This window comes from Stomoxys calcitrans, chromosome 3 (genome assembly GCF_963082655.1).
Source record: "Stomoxys calcitrans chromosome 3, idStoCalc2.1, whole genome shotgun sequence".
Classification (NCBI taxonomy): domain Eukaryota; kingdom Metazoa; phylum Arthropoda; class Insecta; order Diptera; family Muscidae; genus Stomoxys; species Stomoxys calcitrans.
Window position 1 is genome coordinate 53,676,000 of NC_081554.1, and position 13,306 is coordinate 53,689,305.

The 13,306-nt window shown below is 41.6% G+C and overlaps 1 protein-coding gene across 2 annotated transcripts in view; it reads left to right on the top strand.

The window, feature by feature from the left end:
- The window catches only part of LOC106086966 (ring canal kelch protein), a 36,670-nt gene extending 23,960 nt beyond the window's left edge, over window positions 1–12,710 (top strand). Inside the window, exons 5-8 of one of the 2 annotated variants that reach the window (XM_013251810.2) lie at window positions 468–1,241; window positions 1,319–1,878; window positions 1,944–2,567; window positions 6,736–12,710. In XM_013251810.2, coding sequence (XP_013107264.2) covers window positions 468–1,241; window positions 1,319–1,878; window positions 1,944–2,567; window positions 6,736–8,165 — 3,388 coding nt within the window. In that variant the 3' untranslated portion in view covers window positions 8,166–12,710. Of the gene's footprint in view, window positions 1–467; window positions 1,242–1,318; window positions 1,879–1,943; window positions 2,568–6,735 lie in introns of those variants that run through there. The other variant, XM_013251811.2, reaches the window with a different exon arrangement.
- Window positions 12,711–13,306: the final 596 nt, after the last annotated feature.

Sequence of the window (13,306 nt, forward strand, 5' to 3'; positions counted from 1 at the left end):
CAACTGGTGAGACAGGCCAGCGCTCGACCACCAAGCCAACGGAACCGCTTGCACTGGAAGAAGTGCCGTAACAGCTACGTCTGCCATCCGGCCGCCAGTCCACTTTCTAGGATCCTCACTACCAATTCACAGGACAAGGGTAGTTCCAGGCCCTCTCAGTTGTACCGACCAGAAGAATCGTTGCATACGCGCTGGACCATACAGGCATCCCTTACACATTTTCGCTCCGCTGAACAAAATAAAACGTCTTTCTCTACTCCGGTCACTTAGATATAAATTTCTATGACGAATACCACCCCGGGAGTTATACTCTCGCACAGGAGGGGAAACCTCTCCCTATAGGTGTTTTATTTTTTTTTTTTTTGAAAATTCGTCTTTATAAAAGTTTTTAAAATAAAAATCTCAAAAAAAAAATTTAAATTGTGTTGTTCCTATTAAATTCAATTTTTTTTGTTGCTTATTTTCAGTGCTGGTTTAGCTGTCCTGGGCGAAAAAGTTCATGCTGTCGGAGGTTTTAATGGCTCTTTGCGTGTTCGCACGGTTGATGTCTACGATCCGGCCACCGATCAGTGGTCCACCAGCAGTAGCATGGAGGCCAGGCGCTCTACGTTGGGTGTGGCCGTACTTAATGGCTGCATTTATGCTGTAGGCGGATTTGATGGCACCACTGGTTTGTGTAGTGCTGAAGTGTACGATCCAAAAACAGAAGCTTGGCGTTTCATAGCTTCCATGTCAACTCGACGCAGTTCAGTGGGTGTAGGTGTTGTCAATGGTCTTCTATATGCCGTTGGAGGTTATGATGGTTTCACGCGCCAATGTCTATCCTCGGTTGAGCGTTATAATCCTGAGACCGATACTTGGTATCAGGTTGCCGATATGTCAGCCCGTCGTAGTGGTGCCGGTGTGGGAGTTTTAAAAAATATTTTATATGCTGTAGGTGGACACGATGGGCCCATGGTACGCAAATCGGTTGAGGCTTACGATCCTGAAACAAATCTATGGCACTCGGTTGCAGATATGTCATTCTGTAGGCGCAATGCCGGCGTTGTGGCTCATGATGGTCTCTTGTATGTTGTGGGTGGTGATGATGGTGATTCGAATTTGTCCTCAGTGGAGGTATATAGTCCGGAAACAGACACCTGGAGGATTTTGCCCGCGGCCATGACCATTGGTCGCAGTTATGCTGGTGTATGCATGATAGATAAACCCATGTGAATAGAAGAGCAGGGTGCATTGGTGCGGTAAGTGTTCATTTTGTTAATATTCAGATCAATTGCATATTCAAATATTCGGTGTTTTTTTTTGTTTTAATTTTCAGACAAGCGACTGTTATTGCAATTAATGGTCTCGTAGACGATGAGAATAGTCAAGCTGAAGGTACGATCGAGGGTGCAGCTGGTCTTGTGCGTCAGGATCAGCCGCAACAATCAAATATTGTTAATCACCAACAACAACAACAGCAACTTATACATCCTCATTATGAAAATATCTACGAATCCATAGAACATTACAATGCAGCCGTTCGTGCAATTGGTGCCGACATTGTTGGTGCACCAATTAATGTGAACAATATCGCCAATGCCCCTGCCGAAGAAATGCCCCAGCAACCACAAGTTGTTGCTCCCCAGCAGCCAACACATCCGACACAACAAGCAGCGCCATCGAATTCCAATGATGCCAATACTAATACTCAAAGTAAATCCCGACAAACAACGAATAACTTCAACTATCGCAATGATTTATACGATCGTGCAAATGCCGTCAATATGAATGGAGGTGTCATGGGAGCCAATGGCGGTGGTGCAAACTATGATATACCCCGATCGGTACGATCAGGTCTAGGTTTTAGGCGAAACTTTCAATTAGATCTACATGCAGGTAGGCTCTCATTATGATTCTTCTGAAGGAGCTGTTAACAAGTTTTTTTTATTATTTTTTTTCAGCTAATCCCCGTTTCAATGCTTTTCGCTGCAATGGTGTGACTTGTAATCATTACAATACCACAACTTCTTCATCTTCGTGCCATCGACAACGTAGTTTTGATGATACAGAATCTCAAAACTACTACAACATAAACTATCAGCCAGCCGTTCGTTATGAAAATATCTACGAGCAGATACACGATGAGCCCATTTATCGCAATACCAATGGTGGATCGTCTCGTGTTTATGGCCGTTTAAATGTCATCGGACATGGTATAGGACGCATAGAACGTCACTTAAGTTCCTCGTGTGGCAATATAGATCACTACAATTTGGGTGGTCACTATGCAGTTTTAGGCCATTCACATTTTGGTACTGTAGGTCACATACGGCTTAATACCGGTTCAACCACAACCACAAATAGTTCAAGTATTGCCTCAACCGCCAGTTGCAATGGCAATAACTGTGGGACTACACCCTCCTCATCAGCTGCAGCAGCCTCGTCCTCACAACGGGATGCCAATAATGTTAAAAATAGTGCATCCTCTTTCTTTAGCTGTTTACACGGTGAAAACACTCAGAACGTCATGGGTAGAACGTTTGGAAATGCCACAGGAAACTCTAACTCGGGATTAAGCATTAGTGGTAAGTGCTATTATTTGATTATGTCCCCCAAAATATATATTTTTTTCTATTCATCATGGTTGCCTATCATGGCTGGCCGTCGATTTCATATATTTGTTCATTAAACTTCCAAGAGATACGGGCTATTTCACCATGAGCATGAAAATCACTGGAATGCAAGGTTTTTTATTGATCGCAGGTATACGGGCGGATCGTACACAGACAAACAGTCCATTTCCGGACGTTTTGGTGCCTGATTAGAGCCCGCTCTTCAGCTCTATCGTGTTCTCCGGGCCTCCCGTCTGCCGGCCGGTCCAAAGTTCATTGCTTGCTTATCACTGGTATATAAACTCAGGGCACAAAGGGTATTTCCTATGAATTCTAAGTTTATCACAACAAAACAACAAGTCTGCATCCTATGGAAGTGGATATAAAACAAGACGAAGAATATAAATCGGGATCCGCAATTAAAGGATGTACATCATTAGAACGAGAAAACATATAAATAAAGAGGAAACCAACTTCTAGGAACATTTAGAGGCGTCATATGCGACATCCAGTCAGACACTACAGGCCTCTACTGTATGCTGAGAGAGCTAAGTGCTTGAAGGGAAGCCAGTCGCAGAGTGCTGTTGACCGTTATTCCTATATTTTCTCAAAATTGCGGGGCTATGGCACAAAAGGTGCTTCAACTCCTTCTCGTCACCACAGACCCTACAGAAGTCCGTATCGCGCAATAACCATTCAAACATCTGTTGGCCGAGATCTTGCTTCCTCAGTCCTGGTATAAGTAATGCCATATTTCACGAAATACTCGGCCATAGGGCCTTTGGCAACCTGCAACCCTCAGCAGCAGTCCATACATCATTGGCGCGTTCATCCTAGAAGGTATCCACTCTTTCAAAAAGCTCGCACAGAGAAGGGTTTAGTGAATCAGAAGCACGTTCGACCCTCATTAGTTATCCATTCTGCACTAGCTCTTCGGATGGCTCTTTCCCACCAGCCCTTAATGGCCCGGGACTCAGCAGAGCTTGACCGTGTTCACATGGTTTGAAAATGCTTCGCATCTCCTTGACCTTTCTCAGATTCTGTAGCTTGATAAGCGCTCATAAGCTATCCATTCCTGAGTAGCTCGTTGACCGTCTTACTTCCTAGCCTCTTCTTGATGGACCGGAATCCACTAAAGATCGACAGACTTCTCATGATTTGAAAATGTTCGTTGCATTTCATAACCAATCTCAATCTCATATGGTCTGACGCCAGAGCCTTTATCACAGTTCGACTCTCCGTCAAAAGGCCCGGCCGCTTCTGCAGTGCTTTCAGGATCACGAAGTCTGAAAGATAGAGAATGTATAGCAAAACACGGGACACCCCGAGCCCTAAGATCCCACTCCGGGGATTCATCGAAATCCAGCCTGTTAACAAGGAAGGCCTACTACCCCTGTTAATTATCCTTCGCGACCCATATGGCCTGCAACTTTGCCTCATATAGCCTGCCGTCACGCGGCATCTCCAGCCTCCATGAAGGCAAAAGAATGCCCCCATAATTCCGCCATTAGGACAGAAGAAAATTTGTTCCCTCAGAGCCCCTTCGTCCATTGTGTTCGTCCTATTAAGAGATGAAATAAGAAAGACTGAAACGAAAGGAGAGGAAGAAAACATTGACACGTGGACAAAGCACATTCTCTTGCACATAAAAGAAACGAAACGCCGGCGCACATGGTACATAAACTGAAAAACCTCACCGACTGTGGTTCCACCCCTCTACACACTCCCAGCACTTACAAAAGTTAGAAAGCCAAGAGGGTCGAGATTCTGAAGAAGAAGAAGTGAAGAAAAGCGGTGTTCACCCACAATTCTAAGCCTTCTAAACACCAAAACGAGACATTGGCGCAGCCGATATTCGACCATATCCAACTACTCCTCACCCCCACAGAGTGCGCGGCACGGGATAACTATGGGCACCACACGGGCTGGAGCTTTTAGCTCCGATCTGTGTGGTATTCACCATTATGACGCGCGTCCACAGATTGCGGATAGTGGAGTGGTCTATACGGACCAACAGTAATTGCAGTCGCGGACAATTAGCGGTATCGAGTGGACAGTAATAACCCGGGCGGCACCGGCTCATTTATAAATACTGAGGGCCTATAATGCTCGATATGAAAACGCCAAGAACTCACGCCTTTAAATTACCAAAGACCACCACGTTCTCGCGGCGATCGGTCCGGAAGTAGCCTGCTCACCTTTGGAGCTTGACGAAGATCGCTACATCCAGAAATGTGGCAACAACAACAACCCACAGACTGCAGAAATTCTCCTCGGCTCGATCCCATCGCGATGTCAGCAATCTGACATCGATGCGGCTAGTCAAGACTCCCACCAACATTCCAAAGTTACGCTTCTTCAGCCCAGGGAAAACTACGATCATGTCACCGAAAACCCCGGGCTTAGAGCCTGCGCCACTCCGCAGCGCCAACCCAAGCAAAGTGTTGGCATTTTCCTGCTGCTTGGTAGACAAATTAGCATTTGCATACCAAGCAGCCAGTCCCCTTGCAAATTCGAACATGAGCATTCCATTAAGGAACAGTAGCAAACTCCTCACATATCAGTGAATGTTGTTGTTGTAGCAGTGTGTTGTACACTGAGACGGCAGCACTTGCCGATGAAGATCTCCATCGGGTCAATCCGATACGTACAACCGGCTGCCATGGGATTGTTCAATGAGTGCTGTCCTACTCAAATTTAAGCTCGATGATAAGTGGCCTCCTTATAGCCGAATCCGAACCAGGGCTGCAGAGACGACCGCAGTCGGGGTTTTGAGGCCGGAGTAGGAGTTTGGTTCGTAGTTGAGCACGCTTGCCCCCAAACCACTCTCCGACTCCGCCTTAATACAGCGACTCCGACTTAGACCCGGTATCAGAGTCGAGTGTCAGACCTGCAGCCCTGGTCCGAACGGCGTGCCGCAGTGCGGCGGTCATGCTATCCGCTACGATGACTTCGACTATCCTTCTCCAAGCTCAATTTCCGGTCAAGAATAACGCCCAGCTACTTGACCTCCGGACAGAACGACTTCCCGCCATCTAGGACATGTCGTCTATTGTTGCAGCCAAGATCGCTTCAAGTATACAGATTGGTGCCATAGGGTTCTGGCTTGCATACAAGACAGATATCGTGAATGGCACCATCTAACCACGTACGATACGAGTTCAGTTTGTTACACCATCCGAATCTAAATGGGGCCAGACTTTTCTGGTCTTTCTAAGCAAATCTTTTTCGTCATCTGTCCATAAAAAACTATATTCGGTCGGTATGACAAGGTTGATTTCATCATTTTGGTGGATATGCTACAGACCCGTGCTGTGTGAGGCGGTTGTAAGTGGATCAGCGAGATGTTGACGGATTTCGCTCTTTCACTTCCAAATATTCTTTTTCTTATCCCTAGGAGGTGGTACCAGCTCGGTGAGTTGGAAATTGTGGTGATTTCCCTGTTTAGTTATGATCGTTAACCTTGAGAGCCTTGGTCTCCTCGTGTAGATGGTCAATGCTTGCATCCGGTGGCAGCCCGTCATTGACCTTAATGCCGAGTTTTGATAAGTCTGTTAGGTTCTACTCTGCGTTTCGCAACCCTGTGACCCACACTCGAGCTGCGTAATCGGTCAATCGCCTTACAAATTGTTAATAGGGTTTCCTTGTCCATTCGCCGTCAAAGTTTTGAGGACCTTGCTCTTGGTTCTTACCTTATCACAGGTAACAGTAGCATAGCTCTGAAATCGAGAAGAAGTTGTCGAGGGTCACCCAAGATTCCTTTGATGGTATACAATAGGAATTCTATCTCGATTGACCACTTTTTTGACCTCACTCCTGCTGAACAGTGTCGTTGATGATTTTGTAGGAGAAATTTTCCCTTAAAAACTCCCACATTTCGTTTCTGGGGAAACATACCAGCTCCGTCTTTTGGGGTTTATGACAAGCCTGTTGGTCATCCGCACAACTTCCTCATAGCACACTAAACGAGGTCTGTAATAGTCGGAAGAAAACGATGCCAACATCATCATCATAGACCACAGCCTTCCCGAATACAATTGCTTACCAATAACCTCACGACAGGGGATAAAACAACTTTAAATTCTTTCTTTTTTTCATTATGGAGTAACTAATTTTTTTCCTCTTTTTTGGATTTTTACAGGCACTCCCAATAGCTCAAAAGATCGTGAGAGCCGAGCTGCATCTGCTGGCCCTCTCATCAATCCAAATGCTCTTAACAACAATACTGACACTAACACTGCATCATCTTCATCATCCTTACGAGCTACAGGAGCCATTCCTAAAATAAAAAGTCTAAACAGTTCGTCGGGCTCAAGCAAAAACTCCAATAATACCGAAAAGAATTCATCGGCTTCGGCAACTGAAAAAACCGTGTCTTCCCTTAAAAATGCTCTAACAAAGAAATCATCCTCAAGCTACGCACAAAAGTCATCTGCTCAACAAACAACATCATCATCTTCAAATGCCAATAACTCGGTGATGAGTGAACAGAATAATTCGGTAAATCGTATTTCAAAATCAAGTCTGCAATGGCTTTTGGTCAACAAATGGTTACCCTTGTGGATGGGTCAAGGGGCCGATTGTAAAGTTATTGATTTTAATTTTATGTTTTCACGCGACTGTGTGGATTGTGATGCTGCATCAGCTGCGGCACAAATGGCAAATCCCTATGGAACACCACGTTTATCGGGTCTACCACAAGATATTGTAAGATTTAATGCCAGAGCAGAAATGCATGCTGCTGCTGGTGTGGGAGGCACATATCGAAGGCACAATGAACAATTTGCTGCAAGACCTTTACACAATACTTTGAATCGTTTGCGTGAAACAGATGGTTATGGTGGGGCAGCAGGAGCAACAGCGGCGAGACGCTATGAGGACCCTTCCTATGAGAATGTGCATGTGCAATGGCAAAACGGCTTTGAATTTGGTAGATCTAGGGACTATGATCATTCGCTGAGTGGGGGAACAGTGCCGACCGCGAGTGGCAGAGCTCCTTTGCAAAGAGCTAGATCAGAAAGTCCTACTCTAAGCAGTCACAGAAATACAACACAATCTAGGCGCTTAAGAAGTAGTGGCCCAGCGGGCCACAAATCAGGCAGCTCAACAGCTAATAGAACTAAATTCAAAGATCCATTTCGCAACTACGAACTCAATACGGAGAGCAACAGTTTCAGGCCAAAATTTAGTAAAGCAGAAACTCTTGATGTAGCGGACAATGTTGCCTCAACGTCTTCGGCACAAAATTTGAAATCGCCAGCACCAGTTGGAGCTGTTGGTGGTGGGGCGATACAGCCAGAACCCAATAATCCAACTTTACTGGTAACAGCCGCCATCGACGACTCAGAAGGAGCCGTAGGAGGTATCGATCTAAGGCTGACAAATGATGCTAATACAGTATCATCATCATCCTCATCATCTGCAGTACTTCCAAGCATCGAAGTTGCCACTTTGGAAGCTGCTGCCATGGCAATTGCCACAAGTGATAACGACAACAGTGTGCCAGTAATGGCCAACAATAAGTTAAACTCGCCAAGTAACACAACAAGTAATGAACAAAAAGAAATGTAATTTTTAGAAATATTATTGATTGATTGAATTCTTAGACATATTTTTAATTGCCAACTTTTTGCAATGTGGCTTCTTTCACCTCTCCAAACTGCTTATTTTTTTTTTGGATATTTTTTTAGAGGAATTATTTTGGTCATAATAATTATTTTTTTTTACTTTATTAGATCCTCTTTTAATAATGATGCATTTAGTAGAAACTTGTCTTCCATAGTCCGAAGAATATGTCAGACGACTTCAGAAGTATTGACACATACATGATGAGTTTTTCCAGTTTAATAAACATATAAGTCGCACATATATAATGAAGTCGAAGATAATCCCCCTTATTCCGGTTGGCGATGGCGTAGTCGTATGTCAAAATTTTTAAAAAGTGGTTGTCAAAGACAAAAACTTGTTTACATTTTTGGTATCACATAAGTCAAATGGTTAATTGCATTTTAAACTACATCGCGCCTGTTTGTCGAAAGAGTAGGGAACCTACTTCTATATTATTTTTTTTATTTACCACAATATTTTTATACCCTACACCACCACTGTGGTACAGGGTATTATAAATTTGTGCATTTGTTTGCAACGCTTAGAAGGAGAAGAGCTAGACCCATTGATAAGTATACCGATCGGCTTAGAATCACTTCCTGATTCGATTAAGCTATGTCCGTCTGTCTGTCCATGTATTTTTGTGATAAAGTTACAGGTCGCATTTATTGTCCGATTGTCATGAAATTTAGCACAAGTCTCTTTTTTGGCCCAATGACGAATGCTATTGATTTTGAACGAAATCGGTTCAGATTTAGATATAGCTCCCATATATATATATTTTATCCGATATGGCCTTTAAAGCCTATAGAAGTCACAATTTTGGTCTGATCTTTACGAAATATGGTCTCAAATATTCAACGGTCTCATATGTATGCAAAATTTCATAAAAATCGATTCAGATTATGGCTGTGGAAGCCATAATGGCATGGGGTATTTTATGCAACGTCCTCATATGTGTGCAAAATTTCATAAAAATCGGTTCAGATTTAGATATAGCTTTCAAATATATCTTTCATTCGATATGGCCTTTTAAGGCTGTAAAAGCCTTTATTTTGGTCCGATCTTTACAAAATTTGACATGGGGTGTTTTATTCAGTGTCCTCATATGTGTGCAAAATTTCTTAAAAATCGGTTCAGATTTAGATGTAGCTCCCATATATTTTTCATCCGATATGGCCTTTTAAGGCTGAAGAAGCCACAATTATGGTCCAATCTTTACAAAATATTGTATGGGGTATTTTATGCAACGTCCTCATATGTGTGCAAAATTTCACCAAAATCTGTTCAGATTTAGATATAGCTTCCAAATATATCTTTCATTCTATATGGCCTTTTGAGGCAGTAGATGCCATAATTTTGTCCGATCTTTCCAAAATTTGGCATGGGGTGTTTTATGCAACGTCCTCATATGTGTGCAAAATTTCATAAAAATCGGTTCAGATTTAGATATAGCTCCATATATATCTTTCATCCCATATAGCCTTTTAAATATATCTTTCATTCTATATGGCCTTTTGAGGCAGTAGATGCCATAATTTTTGTCCGATCTTTAGAAAATTTGGCATGGGGTGTTTTATGCAATGTCCTCATATGTGTGCAAAATTTCATAAAAATCAGTTCAGATTTAGATATAGCTCCATATATATCTTTCATCCCATATGGCCTTTTAAGGCTGAAGAAGCCACAATTTTTGTCCGATCTTTACAAAAATTGGCATGGGGTGTTTTATTCCATGTCCTCATATGTGTGCAAATTACTTAAAAATCGGTTCAGATTTAGATATAGCTCCCATATATAACTTCCATCCGATATGGAATTTTATGGCTATAGCAGCCACGAAATGTTTTCTTTAAAGTTCCAATACGACTACAAAATTTCATAAAAATCGGTTCAAATTTAGATATAGCACCCATATATATCTTTTATTCGATATGGAGTTTTAAGGTTGTAGCAGCCACAATTTTGGTCTGATCTTTACAAAATTTGGCACTGGGTGTTTTATTCAACGTCCTCATATGTATGCGAAATTTTACCAAAATCGGTCCAGATTTAGATATAGCTCTCATATATAACTTTCATCCGATATGGAATTTTATGGCTATAGCAGCCACAATTTTGATCGGATCTTTACAAAATTTTACACGAAATGTTTTCTTTAAAGTTCCAATACGACTACAAAATTTCATAAAAATCGGTTCAAATTTAATTATTCCTCCCATATATATCTTTCATCCGATTGGACTTTAAAGGCTGTAGTAGGCACAATTTTGTTCCGATCTTTACAAAATTTGGCACGGGGTGCTTTATCCAACGTCCTCATATGTGTTCAAAATTTCTTCAAAATCGGGCCAGATTTAGTTATAGCACCCCTATATATATTTTATCCGATATAGAGTTTTAAGCCTGTAGCAGCCACAATCGTGGTCGGATGTTTACAAAAATTTAGCACGGGGTGCTTTATTTGACTTCTTCATACCTGTGCAAAATTTCATAAAAATCGGTTCAGATTTAGATATACCTCGCATATATATCTTTCATCCGATTTGGACTTTAAAGGCTTTAGTAGGCACAATATTGGCCCGATTTCTACAAAATTTAGCGTGAGTTGTTTTATTTAAAGTCCCAATGCGAGTGCAAAATTTAATCTAAATCGGTCTAGATTAAGACAGCTCCCATATACATCTTTTGTCCGATATGGTCTTTTAAGGCTGTAGAAGTCACTATTTTAGTCCGATCTTAACAAGATGTAGTATGAGGTGTTTTATTTGACGTCTTAATACGTGTGCAAAATTTCATAAAATTCGGTTTAGATATAGGTCCCCGATATATCTTTCATCCGAAATAGACTTTAACCCGTAGAATCCACAATTATCGACCGATTTTGCATGAGACAATTTATTTGACGTTCCAATACTTGCGCAAAATTTCATTAAAATCGGTCCTGATTTACATATGGCTCTATTGTATATATTTTATCCGATATGGACTTTTAAGGCAATAAAAGCAACAATTTCGGTCACATCTCTACAATATAGGGCGTGTGATGTTCTATTTGACATCCCAGTATGGGTAATCAAAATTGGCACATGTTTCGATTTAACTCCCATACAATCTTTTGTCGGATATGGCCTTTTAAGGATGTGGAAATCCAAATTTGTTACCCTATCGTAGGAAAATCTTGCAAGGTTCTATTAGATATTTAAATAGGTATCCAAATTAAAGTCTGAATGGATTTCGAGATAATTCTACATATAAAAAGTACTACGTATACCAGGTGGTGAAGGGTATAATATAATCGGCTCCGCCCGACTTTTGCCTTTTCTTACTGGTTCTGTTTTCAAACTTTCGAAGGTGAATAAGTTACAGAATACCACTAAATGTGAAATTCGCCTTCGACTACGACTGCTGTCGATTTTCGCCTTCAACAACGGGAATAAGGGTGAATGTCATACCCCATTGGTCTTTTTCAAACACCTTTTACTTTTTATTTTAGCAAACAAACAAATTTACAACGGAAAAAAATTTTGCTCTTGTAATAAAAAAATTTTTTCAAATGTTGCCTTTTTGTCGAAAACTTACTTTGCAACAAAAAAAAATTGTAATTGTAGCTGTTATTAGCCTCATTTCTAGGATAAAGAAGCCTACCAGCAGGCTTAAGTTCTATCTCTACTCTTACTAAAAGATTTTGACCACCATTCGCCTAGTGTGATATGGATCTTTAAGGTGGAAATCCGGAGATTAAAGCACGATCCGCCTACAGTATGAGAACACACATTGAACAGCGCGTTGTGGTTGAACATCTAAGGTCTGAAATTTCTAACAAAATAATTTAAGCCGCTCCAATTTGTAGAAAACAGAAACGCCCAACCAATCGATTCTGGGGGAATTATTACCTCAGGGTTAAATCTGCTCGGAAAGTATTTTGTTAATCCTCATAAGCATCAGTTTCGATAAAATTTTACTATAACTTTGAACTGATATGTTGTGTTATGCTGTCAATTATACTCGCGAAATATGCGCTTCTATCCATCTACACCAACAGTGGTGGGCAAATATACGCATACTTTTGTACACTTTTGTGTACGTGCACAAGAACATAAGCCCATGGGCTTGCAAAAAGCGTGCACATGTGTTAGTGTGTCCATCAATGATTTACACTATATGTAGCACAATTTTTTCTTACAAATAGAAAATTATATGAAAAATGTAGCACCTGTATCGAATTTTTTGCATCTGTATCTTAGGCCCTTTAAAACTATCCAGGATTCACTAATAGAAGGTTAGGTCATGAACATCATTAAGGATGTCAAATCTGCCGATTGAAAATTTCATGAACATTATTAAGGATGTCACATTTGCCGATTGAAAATTTCATCAAATAGGAGAAACCTAAACAAAGATTGTATGTAAAAAAGAATAAATTGACATCCTCAATGCCAAGTACTGCCAAAAATTAAAAAAAAAAAAATTGTGTCGGCTGCTCGCTTGGCTTAACCTTAAGGCCTGGTTACACTCTCGTAAATGTAGAACAAATGTATCGTAAATGTAAAGAAACAATTATGCTTATTACCAAACTTAGCATTTGACATTTCAAACAAAACAATCTGACGTGGAAGAACTTCAGGCATAACTCAAGGGATGGTCGGAGAAGACGACCCTCCACGCAGTGATGCGAGAAGTTGAGATGTCTCTCCAACTGAAGGAGTACGCGATGGCGTACGTACAGAAGCCTTAAGGTAGATCTACATGATCTAGATCTACAAGAGAGAACCTCTAGATCAAGCGGCATATCAAGCTGGTCTAGAAAACATTCATGCAGACACGCTAGCAAATGCGGTAAATGGCTACCGGGTGAATGTAGTCCTTGTAGAACGACCGCCTCCCATTGCACCTGAAGAAATTGACCTCCCACGGCAAACCAGAGTAGTTCTGGCTCAATTACGTTCCGGCAGATGCAGCCGCCTCAACTCACACAGAGCAAGGATTGATGCCGACGTGGAAGATGTATGACCCGATTGTAACCAGGGACCACAAGATACACGTCATCTGTTTAACTGTCCAGCCAGACCCACTCGACTCAGACCCACATCCCTGTGGTCGCA